Here is a 16183-nt window from a genome sequence, read left to right as displayed (position 1 = left end):
TATTCAATAGTCAAGAGTGATCTCTTAAATTTGATTACTAAAGCAAGGTTGTCCAATTGTGAGGTCAACTTTTGTGTTTGAATTAGGGCTATATTGTTGAAATCAATAACATTAACATTACATTTGTATAACGGTCATGTTTTATATGATTAAAGAGATTGGTGGACTATTGATCAGAAAACTAATCATCATAATAACTAATAAGCACACGCTTCTATTCTCCAATGTAAGGATTTGCTGATGGAGCCATTTTATTTAGTTTTAAATCAATTACTTTTGGACCTTAGATTTTCACTAGACAAAACAAGCAATTCAAAGAGACACTAACATTGGATCTGGTTTATGTGTTCTCAAGTTTTGATAAACTATGTTACATTTTTGAAGACTCAACAGTTATCATTTAATCTAACAAATAATCAAAAGATGAATTTATGGTCAAAGTTATTAAAATTACAATTTACATTTTGGAAAAGGGATGACAGGATATGCACATATTACGACTCAATACCCCTGAATGATATTGATTTAGCAAAAAAACACAAAACAATGTAGAACATCACCCCTCAGTTTAAAATGCTGCTGCTAAATGGATAAATAAAAACTACTGATACGGCTATGTTTTAGTTTTTTCTCTTCTGTTTTACTTGACTCTCAAGTGTCCTTAGATACTGTACACTAAAAACAACACACAGATTATTCACTCCAAGTTTTCTTTATAAAATAAGTCATCTCATACTCTCACATGGTTTTTGTTTTGACACAACACAAGATAAGTAAAATCCACACATCATACATACAGCTTCACAACAAACCTCGCCTCTACTCAGAAATGTTTATACCACTGGCTCATATTTTCAAGATATATCATTGTGTTTTAAATGATATTGTTTCTTTAGAAATGTATTGCCAAGATACCTTGTTCGCTGGGATGTGATGTGGCCGACAATATTTATTTTGATTGTGTCACTCACCACCCAGATTTTCCAGATATTCACCAAGATATCCATTGGTTTTATCTGAAACAAAGATAACTTCATCTGCAATAACCACCACGGGTAGCTTTTAAATGTATTGTTGGAATCAGTTCTCTAAAACAGACACTAAAACAAATGCTAGAGCCAGAGTTTGTTGAGTTTAAAGTCACATATAAATGTCTTGAGGGGAAATTACTTACTTCATGTACACAAAACTCTGGTAGCATGTAGATAACTGGAGCAATGCGTCTTAAACTCAGAATGAACAAACACAATAATGTTACTTGTGCATGAAGTTTTAGTGTTCAGTTTTTTTTTGTAATAAAAAAAAAGTGAAATACAGTGACCTGTTTGCTACATAGCATTTAATGCTGATGGTTGTGATATAATTTCCAATTAAAAAGTATGTGGTTGGTACTGAATAATGGATGAGGAGTCAACGGTCATAAAATATGATTACTTAGAAATTGCAATTGTAACATTTGTGGCATTCATTAAAATCCAAGCAGCACCATTTTTAAAAGTGGTTGGTAGAATTCCAAGGAATTAAGAAGTGATTCTTTACCCTGTAGTTATATTTCATAGTTCGCCCAGCATTGGTCAGCATGACTGAGGGTCATCATCACACCACTGCTGGGGAAGCTTCAAATATGAATTCACTCTGAACGAGACATTACAATTCCCACTCTCACAAGCAGGTTCTCTCGGTTTCTCACTCTTCTTCCTGCTGCTGTATACAACGGGCCACAAAATAAAAACATGATGCTTTTCTGTGGATCAAATACAAATGTAAGGCATTGGTATGAGAGGCCATTAAAAAGTCAGCAGCTCCTCCTCACAGCTGCACGGGTGAATACAGCGACACATAAGAGGATGGGAGGAGGTAATTTAAAAGGCTAATGTTTGTAAAGATACACAAGTCACTGGTGTGATGTACGAGGATTGGGGCCTTCGTTTGTACAACCCCACCAGCTGTCCGTCCTGGCTTTTATTTTCTCAGCTTTCTATCTTTATAACTTGAAGACACACAAAACACAGACCGACTGGCTCTGGTCTCTCCGCATTCATTCACAGTGTAATTAACGGCAGACAAACAGTCAGCGGACAGTCAGTTGGGACCGGTGGTCCGCTCAGATAAAACCGTTGTGAAGCCTTTAAAGTCAAACATTCCTCTTCGTCTTCAAGGCCCACTAGCAGAGGTCGGAAACGTAGTCAAAGTCCCGGAAGCTCTCCTGGTCTTTGCGGGAGAGCACACGAGGTTCGCGTGGTGGCGTGAGTGCCGGAGGTTCGGTGGTGAACTCCTCGTCGAAGTTGCTGACGTCTTCCTTCCCGACAATGGAGGGGACGAAGGGGGGCGGAGCCTTCCTCTGCAGCAACATCTCCCAGTCCACATTCTAGAGGCGGACAAAAAAAAAAAGAGACAATAAATAATTAGAAAAGGTGAATATAAAAAAAAAAGAAGAAAGAAAATATTAAAAAGAAAATGTGCACTTACTCTGAAGAATGGCTGCTTCTTAATTTCCTCTGCATCCTTTTCACCAGAGCCCAGTCTTCTCTCCGGGTTCCTCCTCAACAGCTGATCACAAAAACACATACAAGAATCACAAATTGCTCATGACAAGAAAGAGTATCTTTCAGTATTTATGTGCGTGTGTTTGTGTGTATTCTTACCCTTCTCATAATGCCGATAGCCTCGGTGGACAGAAAGCGTGGATAGCGGACTTCGTCATTCACTATGCTGTCAAACACCTCCTCTTCATCATCCCCTGGGAATGGAGACTATAGAAACACACACAGATGACAATAGGTAAATAAAATCCATTCTACAGATTTCACAAATCAAGCGCCACTGCTGAATGTATGCGCGCCTCTGCTACGGGGCGCCAGCCAGGTACCAAAACATTATATTATTAAATCATTTTAATACATTAAAATAATAATTCGTGGCCACACAGCCTCTGTGAGCGAGCGAGACAGAGCTAGAGAGAGCACACCTTTAACTATTTAATATAATTGTAAAAAGAAAGTAAGAAATCATTCCAATGCGTAATATAGGACAGTAAAAAAAAGTGATTAGTGAAATATGCATAAAGAAAAAGAAAGAATGCTAACTAGGTAACATTAGATAAGATTAAATAAGTTTAAATGATTTGTTATTGGTTGTGATCATATTCTAAAGATGTTTGTATTATTGAAAAGTATACAGCTCCCTTTCATCTGAGTGTTGAGAGCTGTATCCATAAATTCATTTTGTGCTCAAAGTGCACCAGATTGATGCATTTAACTTCAACATTTAAAAAAAAAGAAGCCCGGACCCCCCTAGAGGATGTGAGGTCCACCCCCAAATAAAGTAGGTTAAAATAATTAAATTGCATACATTTTATTTTGATTGTTTGTTATGTGGATGTGTAGTATTTGTGTTACTGTATGTTCAATAAAGGTGATTTAGCAAAATACATCTGTAGAGCCTCAAGAGCCTTTCTTGTGCTGGCAGACACATAGAAACATATTGGCGGGGCGCACTTCGCACGTGCACACACATTTAGCTGGGCCCGCGTGCTTTAGCACCGCTGCTATAGAGGCTTCTCAATACTCAAATTTCCCCTCCTCAACTCCTCGACTCCTCGACTCCTCGGTCCTCCGGTAGTGACCCGGAAATGAATTTCAGCGCGCCATTTTGAAGGACGTCTAATTTCTCTAAATGCACACCGAGGACCGAGGATCGAGCGTCGAGGAGGCTCTCTGGAGGAGCTATAACCGAGGATACACTGATGGTTCCTCCACGGCTCCTCCGCGGATGCATTTCCGGGAACGGTGGAGGCGTGACGCACGGCCGGACTTATCTCAGCCAATGACAGCTCTGCATGCATCCCCTGGATATTATTTTAGAAACTGCTCTCATCGCAACGTGATGTTTACAGTGAGAACAGCTGTGAGGCCCGTGCAGAAAGCAGAGCAGTGTGTAAAATATATATCACTCAGTATAACAGACCTACTCTCTTTATTTGCTTTAGTTTAGTAGATATCTACAAAGAGTCGATATTTTTCTAAGACCATTTAGTGCTTCACATAATAAAATACACAACGGCTGTAGCCTGATTATGCGTTAGGAGCTGTAGGTGTGTGTGGTACAGTGTCGGTGCGTGTTGTACAGTGTTTAGGTGTGTGTTGTACAGTGCGCAGATGCGGCGGACAGACAGGTCTCAGTTGGTTTGGTGTCCTCTGCTTACTTTTAATACTTGCAAATACAACTTTTGGCCCGTAATTTCAATTCCCCATTTCAGCGACCAGAGAGAGGGGGGGATATATCCAGTCTCTGTTACGTTATTATGAGAGTGCTCTCATACTTTAAATTGCATATATTTATATAAATATATTTGTGTGTGTGTGTCCGCATCTGTAGCCTGTTATTGTCTCATTATACCGCACTCTCAATGAATTAAAAGTACATATGTGGGGGAACAATGTTCAGCTGATCTAACAGAGATTATAAAATATGACAAAACACTCGACAGCTGATGCAGCTGTTGCCACGTAATAATGAACGGAGGTCGCTTTAATATGACCGCTCAGAGGAGAGTAGTTCTCATTTCTTTAAACGTCTGCTGCTTCCCCTCCTCTCTCCTCGGTTCCCCTCCTCGGTCCTCCGCTCGCATCTCCTGTGGGCGGGTCTAAGTATCGAGGAGGGGAGTCGAGGAGGGGAAATTTGAGTATTGAGAAGCCTCTCATGACTCCATCCTAGGGGAAACACTGTTAGTCATTTTAAACATCCAGTTATCTTTGTAAAAGGTGAGAAGCAATATAAATAGCACATCTAAGACTGAAGTTATTCAGCGCACTTGCAATATGATTAGTTATTTTTAATTAAAGATTTTAGGGACACCTTTTTATATACATTTACCAATATGAAATCTATATAGTCTTGGCTATGATATTGGATGGATAGTAAACTAACAAATACGTAATGTGTGTTCACGCAAAGCTTATTTCAGCTATCCTCCCATACACCTTGTAGAGCAGGGGTGCCCACACTTTTTTGGCTGGTGAGCTACTTTTGAAATGACCAGCTCACCGAGGTCTACCAACCAAAAATAAAATCCCAAATTGCAAGGGTTGCTGAATAACACATTTTATTTATACATGGGATAATAGGGCTGCAACAAACGACTAATTTGATAACCGATTAATCTATTGATTAATGAAACGATGAATCGACTATTCGGACTATTATGCCTTGCACAATTTCTCAAGCGCTCTTATTTAGCCATCAACTTTTAGATTTAGTTTGAGGTTGTTTTAGGCATGTGGAAACTAACAATGAAGATGAATACTTGATTCAAAATACATATTATTAAATGAACTTAACAAATTGTTTACAAAACTCACATTGCTTTTTATTTAAATTAAATAAATAATATTTCATATCAAAAGGAACAACAATGTTTTGACAAATCGTATTAAATAATGTGATGACAGAACTGTAAACAGAATAGCTGAAACTTTAACAAAATAAAGAGTAACTCTGTTACCTCTAATCATTAACCCATGTTTGTATAATTGAGTTAACTCCCGTGTGTTGCTGCTAGCATACATAATAAGACCTGACGTGGAAACGTTACTCGTGGACGGGGCTACAGAGCTACTAGAAAGACAGTCGAACCCGGTGCATTCCTCCGTCTGAATGTGGAGCACTTTTGATAAATGTTTAGACACATTGCTCGTGTTATCGCCCTTACATGCTAAACACTTATTGCACTTTTGGTAACGAGCATTGTCCACCTCAAGACGGGTAACATTTAACCACACCTTGGAGCGCTTCTCTCCGCCATCCCCGCCGTGTGTTGCTGCATGTAGCAGCCGAGTGTGTGTAAACTGCCCCGCCCCCTCGCACACAGACGGGGGAGAGAGAGAGATCTCGTCTCGATTGGAAAGATAAAAAATACACCGACCATAGACGCATTTGTTTGTCTTTTTGCATGTTAGAAACGAGTTGGCGACACTAAGACTGCGAGATAATGTTTGTGTAGCAATAATACATGACCTTTCTCTTTCTCAACTCGCTACTCGGAGGGAAGTCGCTGTCATATGCCTTGTGAACACTCAGATAATGCCTCTCCACGTTACCTTTCTTTGGCAAAGCGACGCTTGCTTTACAAATAAGACAAATAACCTTTGAATGTGACATCACAAACAAATAAATATATTCTTCCTCCCATTCTGGGTGGAAGTGGTATGTCTTTAGCTTTTTTGCTCGGTCCCGCACTCATTTTGCTGTTTGTCTCTTTAACTTAATTTGAGTTTTCCCGGCACTTGACTGATTTTGTATCGCTTTGCATTCTGGGTTAACAGACTGGAAAGCGATAGGTCGCTTTTTCTGTCAATCAAGTAAACTCCTGAATTAAGTGGCAGGGAGGCCAAGGGAGGAGGGATCAAAACTTGTTTTGTCTATTTTAACGGAGCTGGATTTTTTTTTTTATGAATGACTCGCGATCTACCAGCATTGCCCCCGCGGTCGACCGGTCGACTGCGGTCGACGTATTGGGCACCTCTGATGTAAAGGCACTAGTCTGTATATATGCTTAGTTCTCACCTCTCCAACCAACATTTCATAGATGAGGACCCCCAGTCCCCACCAGTCTACCGCTCTGGTGTAGGATGTATCCGTCAGGACCTCGGGGGCTAAAAACTCTGGAGTCCCGCAGAACGTGCTGGTCCGGTCCCCGAAGCCCATTCCTACAGACAGAGACAGATTTTTAGAGGAATTTTGCAGATGGCTAAAAATAAACGCCCATCTGTCAGCAACATCAATATCCACCTTCTTTACACAGCCCAAAGTCAGCGATCTTCACATAACCATCTGTGTCGAGCAGCAGGTTGTCGAGCTTGAGGTCTCTGGAAGAGAGGGCAGATAGAAACGTGTAGCTGAGAATCTGTACACAATGTTAACGAGTACAGCTGAGAGGACACAAGGAGTTTAAAAGAGATACAACCGAGACAACACATTTACAGTTGTGCTAATTTATCTGTGAGACTTTGCTGAGGCCTGGCTGATATCCAGCAATGTTTACAATAAGTGCTTCTCCAGTTGACTTAACAAATATGAGAAGTCACATATTTGTTAAGTCAACTCATCAATTCTACACATAATGTAGAATTAATTTATACAAATGTTACTATTGCTATTTTAAGACCATATAATGTAACTGTTATAATGATAGTGTATTAGTATAATAATGCAAGTACAGTCATTGGAATTCTAATTGGAAGATTTAATTGTAATCAATAAATACAAATAAAACCATTCCCAAAAGCCGTAAATAAAAATGAACTTAAAGGTTTGTTATATAAAATGCTCAATGTCTGCACAATGCCCAAGGTTAATCCTGCTTTTATTTCTGGTATTATGTTTTCTAGAATGTTGGTGGCATTTGAATGTAAATAAATACACATTTTAACACAAAGGGAAATATCAAAGTAAGCAAAAAATGATCAAGATTGTGTCGATTACGTAATTACTATAACATGCCCGGTCTGTTGCTTATAAAGTAGACATCCCTTTTTTACATCCCCACCGTCATGTGAGGACACAGGTTTGTGTGGGTTCCTCTTACCTGTACACAATCTTATGGTCGTGGAGGAACTGAAGTCCAAGAACTACGCAGGCTGAATAAAACCTAAAGACAAACCAAATAAATGTTATTGCTAACCTGAAATAAAAGGGAGTAAAATGCAAATCTCATTTTGCTACCAAAAACTGACACACTTTGACTTCTAGTACTAATAAGACGGTGAATGCATGTGTTTAATGGCAAAGTTGTAGGCTTTCGGTTTTGGTCATGTCCACTGAAAAAGACAATGAATTAAGTGATCATTTGCCGGATGTACCAGATGCCAAAGAAGTTTGATTCCAAAACTGGTTTAAAAACAACATTTTCCACTACAAACTTTTTTTAAAGTCTGTCATATATCAACCCTGACATTCCCATATGAACACTGAATAAGGTCCCGTCTATACGGGCCACAAATACATTGCTTCCAAATGTGTTTCTACAATAAGAGATGTGGGACAAAATGTATTGTTGTCATATTCTTAATTCAGCTGAAGCTATTATCAGTCTTCAGAAGTCTGAGACAAATTAAGTGTATATTTGTCAAATTGTTTCAGTGTCAAATGTAGTCTTTCCTTATCAAATTGCATTGGATGAACTAAACAAAAACCATACACGGCTCGGGGCTCTGTGAAGACGTCAGTGTGGATGTGCATCATCAGGTCGCCTCCTGCTGTGTACTCCATGACAAAACACACATGCTCCGGAGTCTGGAAGCACGCAAACAGGTTGACGAGGAAGGGGTGGTGCGACAGGTTCACCACCTCAAAGATGCGCTTCTCGCACATTAGACTGACGAGGCAGGGAGAGAAAAGGTGGAGAGGAGGAGGAAGCAGAGACACAAAAAAGGAAGGATTATTGGGCGGAAAGGAAAAAGATTAGAGAATAATTAAACATTTTGACACTTAATTAGACAGTGTTTATTTTGGTCAAAATGATTTAAGGCACAGCTGCATAATTAAACACAGTGAAATGTATTATCTATAAAAACAGCGAGTAGATCCAGTCTAAAGAAAAACAACAACCCAAGGTAATGGACATATCAACACGCACCTTTCCACTTCATCCCGAGCTACGATATCTCCCTTCTTCAGGGCTTTGATGGCGTACATTGTGCCTGTCTTCTTGTATTCTGACAACAACACCTGAAGACAAACACATGCAGAAAACAGCTTCGATTTACTCTTTGTTTTTACTAACAATTCACAAACCCTGTCAAGTGTGAACTGAGGGCTGTTGTTCATTCTTTTATGAGGAAGACCAAATAGAAACAGTTTATTGGGATATTTAATTAAGATCTGAATTGCTGTGCTTTTATTCACATTACTGCTATTTCAAACTTTCAGCTTATTTTGAATGAAAATGATTACTATGTATGAAACGAGGGTTTCATTTAAGTTTCTTAAACTTACTGCAGCCATGCCACTTTCCATGTGACATACCATTGTTGACAAAGTAAAGTTCCATTGAATGCAAATAAGAACATATTCTCAAAACATACAAAGAAGAAAGGCCTTTCACATATTCTCTTAAATGTATGGATTCTTGGAAATATTTAAGCGTAAACCTCTTGATACTGCCTGACGAACACACTGCAATCCATATGAGACGCAATACAAACCCTTTTTAAGTTTTGTAGCCATAATGTGTCTACATTTGTACACATATTGAGCTCATAAAATCAAGAACGGCCTTCTATTGTTCTTTGTGTTATAATGGAGACCTTTTCCGCTGGTACTTTTGTGTATTCCAAGTTAAAAGTAACCAACAAAAGAGTACCTTTCCAAAGTGTCCCCTTCCCAACACAGCAATCAGCCTGAAGTCCTGCAGAGACAGAGGGCCCTTCCTCTGCTTACTGAGGAGACAGTAGGAGACAGTCAGCAGAAACATTTAAAGGGTAAAACCAAATATATAAATGCCTAGAATACAGACAGCGATGGAGAGACTTACTTACATACAAAGAAACATGTTGCTTGTTTATGAAGCCTCTATATGGGGTTTTAGGAAACTCATATAATTGTGAAAAAACTTTAAACCAAAAACGATGTTGTTTATACAAGAATATAAACTCATACAAATATGAGCGTAAAAGTACAGTTTCACAGAAAATATCAAAAACAAATCCAACGTGGATGGGGCACAAGGATGGAGTGTTTATGCGTGTGTACCTGCCAACAGATGGGGTTCGGACAGGGCACTCGGGGGTGAGGTCTGGGGGAGAGAAGGGCTCGATGACGGGCAGTTGGTCCTGATGGGGGACATGCGAGGAAAGAGGCACAGAGGAGAAGACACAGAGAGAGGGACATGCAGAGACAGAGACATAATGGAAGTCAAGAGACGCATGATTACATGATGGATGTGACGTACAAACAGCAGGATTCACTTTTTGTCCCTGCTCTGTTGCTTTAGTTGGAGACACTGTAATCTATGAAACCTGATGTACTTTATGATTCTGTTTTCTTCAAGGTTGTGTCTTCCTGGTCGAATGTACTTATTGTAAGTCGCTTTGGATAAAAGCGACAGCTAAATGCAATGTAATGTAATCAAGCGCCCCCTTCAAGAGAATCCACATGGCTGTTTTTTGTATCATTTAAGCTGAAATCGGCATTTAAAGAACAAAAAGTTGTCATTCATGGGATTATTGTAACCTACAATGGCCCTAAAACGCCATTGTCTGCACTAAGTTAGGTACCTGATGCTATTTTACATTTGATATCTATATTTTGTGATCATATTAACTATATTTAGTGTTATGTATAATGATTAGGGGCCTATTTTCAGTAAGAGCTTTCTGGATTCACTAGTGATTTCCCAATTACATTTTAACCTCAAAATTAAACACTGTCTTCTGTGGTTTGTTTAACTTCAAATAAAGTCAGCATTTGAACCAAATTGTATCTTTTATGGCCTTAATTTTGTGCAATTACATTCTGATCAATTGTATATGTGATTATTTATCCCATCTTATTCTTTACTTGTGGATCAGAGCTTTGGGCTTTATTTCTAGGAAATAGTGAAACTTCCCTCACCCAACAGTAACTACAAAGACCTTACTACAGTAGGCCTAACCCCACACACACACACACACACACACACACACACACACACACACACACACACACACACACACACACACACACACACACACACACACACACACACACACACACACACACACACACACACACACACACACACACACACACACACACACACACACACACACACACACACACACACACACACACACACACACACACACACACACACACACACACACACACACACACACACACACACACACACACCTCCCCCATCTCCAGGGCTTCATCTCTCTCTGTCTCCCTCACCGGGGTTTGTCCGTCCGCGTCTCTCTTGTAATCCATTCTTATCGGAGAGTCGCTGTCCAGACTCAACTTCTCCACTGAGACCTCCCTGAAATTCACGCAGACACAAACAAACAAACCAACACGGCGATGCAGACAGACAAACACAAGAGGGTGGTTAGACGTGGGGCAGAGAAAGCATCCAGTGCTTTACACTTTGCCAGGAGACACAAGGAGAAAGGTTTGAGGTCTGATGGCTATGAAACATCACAGAACAATGAAGTGGAATGTGTGTATCTGTGTGGCTTCTGGGTTGTTTTGTGTGTGTGTGTGTGTCTTACCCAGAGTTGAGTGTGAGGCCGTGTGCGTTGGGACTGTAGGTTCCCGAGTTGTTGACAGTGGGGATGGCGTTTCGAAGCAGCCTCACCCACGTCCCGATATCAACGTTCATCTGACGGGCCCGAAGGAATGCTTTGCCTGAAAACAGAAACACAACCAGAGTCAGATATGTTATGTCCTCACAACCGGTCATCACACTGTCAAGGAAAAGGTCTTCTTTTGTTATCAGCTCGGATTCTTTACGTAAATCCTCCACAACGTTTGGACTATTATTTCTGTATATTGCAGAATTTTTCTATACAAATATTTTTAGCTTTATTTTGGGCTCAATTTGAATATCGCCAGTTTACATCCTGTTTAAGTGTAGTACTTCCTATCTTTGTTCCGGCAAGTGCTGCGTAAATAAAGTCGTCATCATGATGAGGAAACGAGATGATTTATTCACCACTAGATGGTGCTGTGGTCTGAATGAATTGAGTGTTTTGTGTAACCATCACTGTTCCTGCCTTCTGGTTATGTTTATTTTCTCATAAAGTATAAAAAAACTGCTGTTTGTTAATTTCAAAAGGTAATCTTAGCAAACTGCATTACATTTGCAGAGAGGAAACACTATACTTATTTCCAAGATCAGCATATTTCCCTGTGTTTCCACTCTCCGCTCACCTTGCTGCTTAGAAAAGACCTTCTTCTGCCTCTGAAGGCGAGGAGCTCTCTCAATGACCGGGTTGAAGAAGGTCACCTGCCAAACACACACGAAACATAGAAACTACAGATCAACATTTTAGTTTCCCGACATAAAACAGACGATTCCAGTATGATATATCAAAGCGTTTTTCAGCACAGGTGCATGTGACAGCTTGTGTGTGCGTGGGAAGGGCACATTTGAATATCATTGTGTGTATTTATAGCACATGAATAGACAGGTGTCATGTATGCAAGGACATCTATGTTCACACTTATGTGTTGCTGTCCCTTTTCCAATGTTTTGTTGCCGTGTGTGTGTGTGTGTGTGTGTGTGTGTGTACCTCTGCCAGCAGCAGGCCCTGAGGCTCCAGCTCCAGCTGAACTCTGTGTTTCTGGTTGTCCAGGAACTCCTCCAGCTTCAGGTACTTCAGGGCGGCCAGCGAGCGGTAGTCCTTCCAGTAGACTGCAATCTCCATCTCCCTCGACTAAAACACACACAGATACCAGCTCTCAATAGTGGTAGCTGCAGATTTACTAATAGGATAATTAACGAGGCAATAGACACAACATTTGCTTTAACTTATCATGAAGTATATAAGGCTACACAATGTGATGGCTGTACACAACATCTGTGTACAAAATGTAATTCTCTCTGCCTCTGGGTCACAACTCCCTTAAGCAATAAAACATATACAGTACATAGGCATCAGTGCAAACAACCGGAGTCATGTCTCCGCTAAAAGAGGAGGCAAAGAGACATTTATAGATATCTTTCTTTCGTTTCAGTTTTTTTTCAGGTGTTCTTTGCTTTTGACAGTAATTTAAACCAAGATGTTAGCACTAGCTATAATGTTAACAATATTTGAACATGTAGATCCATCTCATTATGTTTACACTTTGAAATCCACTTGATGCGTTCATGTGTGTGTGTACTGACCCTTTCTAGCTCCACAGTGAAGGTCTGGTCCCAGGCCTGTTCTCCCACAGTCTTCCAGGGTGTCTGGCCCACCACGTTGTTCTCCAGCTTCAGCACAGCACTCACCTCGGCTGCGCACACACACACACACACACACACACACACACACACACACACACACACACACACACACACACACACACACACACACACACACACACACACACACACACACACACACACACACACACACACACACACACACACACACACACACACACACACACACACACACACACACACACACACACACACACACACACACACACACACACACACACACACACACACACACACACACACACACACACACACGATCATCACATTTGATTCCCTCTATAAGTTACATCACTCTACAGAACCTGCCACCCTAGTGCTGAACACTATAACAAAGAAAGCTAGTGTAATACCGTATGGGTATTGATTAATGATCGTAACTAATTTACTTGAAGACATAAAGTGCAAGACCTTAAGAAAAGCTGGCTGTGAATTGTCTGCTCAGGGTGTTGCAGCAAACTCACTAAATGTGCTGATGTTGCTGTGCAATTATGTGTGAGCACTCACAATCCCTGACCGTACCAACATACAGTGACAGTAATTGAATTTACTCAATATGGATCTGCTATAGCTTCATTTCCATTTTGTGCTGAGAGTGACAGTATGTGTTGCACTGTTTGTGATGAAAAATGTCCAAAGGCAAAAAAGGACGTTCTTTTTTAAACCTTTGGAACTACATTTACTATTTAAGAACTGAATGATCATAACAAATAAATGTTTATTCTTATTTTTCTTATATACGTTATAGGGAAAAATAATAATATAAAAGTAGAGAAAAATAAGATTGTTTTTTTTTTAGTGAACAAAATGAATAAAATGGGGACCACACTTACAGGAGAGCTCGTCTGTCTTGCTGGGTGTTTTCCCGCTCACTGAGCCGCTGCGTCCGTAGAGGCCTTTGCTTCCTCTCATGAAGGAGCGGTTGTCTCCGGGGCTGTAGCAGGGCAGCATGACGGCTGTCCCTTTGTTGCGACCTGGGACCACCTCCAGCAGCCCAACACAGCCCAGCAGCTGCACCTGTAGGGTACCTGAAGACAGAGGGGAAGAATTCAGGTACAAACCAACACCTGAAGGCCAAAAACAGCAAAGGCCACGACAGAAATAAATAAATTGTGGAATTGTTCTGTCATCCCTGACGGTCATCCTTGCTATTTCTATTGTACTGCATTTAAAACTATACCAGAGGCTACATAAGTCAATCTGCTTTTATTTAAGACAAATAATCTCTGAGAACACAGAAAAAAGATATTGCATTTTTTTTATTTACAAAGATTATTTCTTCACAAATAGCCATAATTATCTGGAATCACATTTGCATCATCGGCCTGAAGATCAATAAAAAGCCATTACCCACCCACAATGTCCTTATTGTGTGAAACGTTTTTTATTTTTTTGTCTTGATGTGTGCCCATTTTGTAAAGCAGAAAATGCCACTGAGCACAAGCATTACAATGTAGTTGTATACATATTATAATAAGGTTGAACCTGAAACCTCATCATCCCAACCTGAATGAATAAGATGGCTAGGGGCTTCGAAATGACTTTGATTTGAATAGCCTCTGTTCTATACAGTTAGTATACAGTTGTGCATGTTGTCATGCACATGCTTTTGTCATTGTGTATCTATCATTCTTGTTGTGTGAACATGCTTGACTGCGTCCCCTGTAGTTTTTGTATTTGTCGTACCAGTGAGAGGTGAGGGCTTGTTGAGGGTGCTGTACTGGTTGTGGAGGTAGGGGGCGCTGTGGCGGGAGCTGAAGACCGGGGAGGAGGCCAGGACCAGCTCCTCTTTGATGACGCTGGCCTTGGGATGGTCCTCCGGCAGCTCTGACAGGCGACGGTCCAGAGACTGCCTCAGTAGGTCCAAGCGCAGAGACGCCTCACTCAGACGAGACTGTGCCTAAAGATCGTCAAGCAGAACAGCTTTAAAACACAGTTACATTCACTGGGCGACATTTACTTCACTTTTACGTCTCACAAACCACATAAATCCATCCCTCCTGTCATACTTAGGTCAAATATCAACAATAATCACAGGAGTATTGGTGTGAGAATACATTAGAAATGTTCAATAAAGAGGTTCTATACTAATATACCTTGCAGAAGAATACAGTATTGATATTTTCTTTATACCATTTGTAATTGAAATATGATTTGCTTTTAACACCATTTTGAATGACATAAACGATTATGTGTGTGTTTTGTGTGTGTAAGTGAGTAAGGGGTTTTAAAAAACCCTTCCAACGCCACATGGTTAATGATGTAAGGTTATTCTGAGTTTTAAGGTCATATATGATGTTGTGGCTGCTCTGTGATACAGAACATCAGACTGGAGAGGAAAGTGCTTTATGGTGCTACATTACTTCATATTGTCTGTTTATGTTGAACCAATCAAGAGAAAGCTTACCACATTAGGATAGCTTACAATGAAGTGGTGCTGTAACAACGGTTAAACATAAAGGCACTGCAGTACAGGCTGGAGAAGGGAAGATTAGAGTTTCAATGTGTTTATCTAGAAGTAGAGATGAAACATATGACTTACATGTCTTACAGCTTTTCACTAAGTACATTTGAGATGGAGGAAGGGTTTGCAGTTGCAGGATATGTGTGTGTGTGTGTGTGTGTGTTTCCAGTCCTACCTCAGACAGGGCTTTCTTGTCCTGGACCTTGCTGGCCCCCAGGAGCCTGAGGACATTTTTGGCCCCCTCAGCGACGGCATGCTCCACCCTGTAGTGATGCCTCAGCTCTTCCAGACGCAGCTCCATCGCACAGAGGTCCTGGTTACCTGCACGGTGAGACAGAAACATTACATTACTGTGCATCTGACCAGAGGAATTTTACACTTTGCAACTGAGATAGGATGCTATAAATATGAAACGTCTTTAATCCACCTGCAAACTTTATTCAGTTATATTCTGTTTAATCTTGGCAGGTGCACTTGAGGACTTGAGTCTTGTTTGGGCAGCAGTGTGTTAGAGGGAACTCCTCTGGGCATACTGAGTAAGGTTAATACCTTAATGCATATCATGCATTACACAAGAGCCTGACAAAGAAAACATTAGCAGCGCCCGGAGGGAAATGAGCAATCCGAGTTCACTCAGTAAACAACAATAACTTCAGTTCCAACCTCTGCTTCCAAATGGCTTACTCACTCCCATCTTCAAAAGCAAACTCATATCTGTCTTTAAAATGTCCTTTTCGTTAGATTTGATGTTAGTT

General features: G+C 40.5%; 1 protein-coding gene across 3 annotated transcripts in view; it reads right to left on the bottom strand.

The window, feature by feature from the left end:
* Positions 1–324: 324 nt before the first annotated feature.
* The window catches only part of pkn1a (protein kinase N1a), a 59999-nt gene continuing 44140 nt past the window's right edge, over positions 325–16183 (bottom strand). For 2 of the 3 annotated variants that reach the window (XM_034083381.2, XM_034083372.1), the window contains exons 6-23: positions 15604–15749; positions 14651–14864; positions 13798–13992; positions 12869–12978; positions 12273–12416; positions 11911–11986; positions 11250–11385; positions 10891–11017; positions 9751–9830; positions 9362–9437; positions 8636–8727; positions 8198–8374; positions 7586–7648; positions 6790–6866; positions 6565–6707; positions 2646–2753; positions 2470–2550; positions 325–2368 (exon numbers count right to left, since the gene is read on the bottom strand). In XM_034083381.2, coding sequence (XP_033939272.1) covers positions 2165–2368; positions 2470–2550; positions 2646–2753; positions 6565–6707; positions 6790–6866; positions 7586–7648; positions 8198–8374; positions 8636–8727; positions 9362–9437; positions 9751–9830; positions 10891–11017; positions 11250–11385; positions 11911–11986; positions 12273–12416; positions 12869–12978; positions 13798–13992; positions 14651–14864; positions 15604–15749 — 2249 coding nt within the window. In that variant the 3' untranslated portion in view covers positions 325–2164. The remainder of the gene's footprint in view (positions 2369–2469; positions 2551–2645; positions 2754–6564; positions 6708–6789; positions 6867–7585; positions 7649–8197; positions 8375–8635; positions 8728–9361; positions 9438–9750; positions 9831–10890; positions 11018–11249; positions 11386–11910; positions 11987–12272; positions 12417–12868; positions 12979–13797; positions 13993–14650; positions 14865–15603; positions 15750–16183) is intronic. The other variant, XM_034083389.1, reaches the window with a different exon arrangement.

The sequence above is a fragment of the Pseudochaenichthys georgianus genome, chromosome 1 (assembly GCF_902827115.2).
Source record: "Pseudochaenichthys georgianus chromosome 1, fPseGeo1.2, whole genome shotgun sequence".
NCBI lineage: Eukaryota > Metazoa > Chordata > Actinopteri > Perciformes > Channichthyidae > Pseudochaenichthys > Pseudochaenichthys georgianus.
The sequence above is the reverse complement of the archived record's forward strand: the minus strand, read 5'-3'. Positions and strand labels throughout refer to the sequence as shown.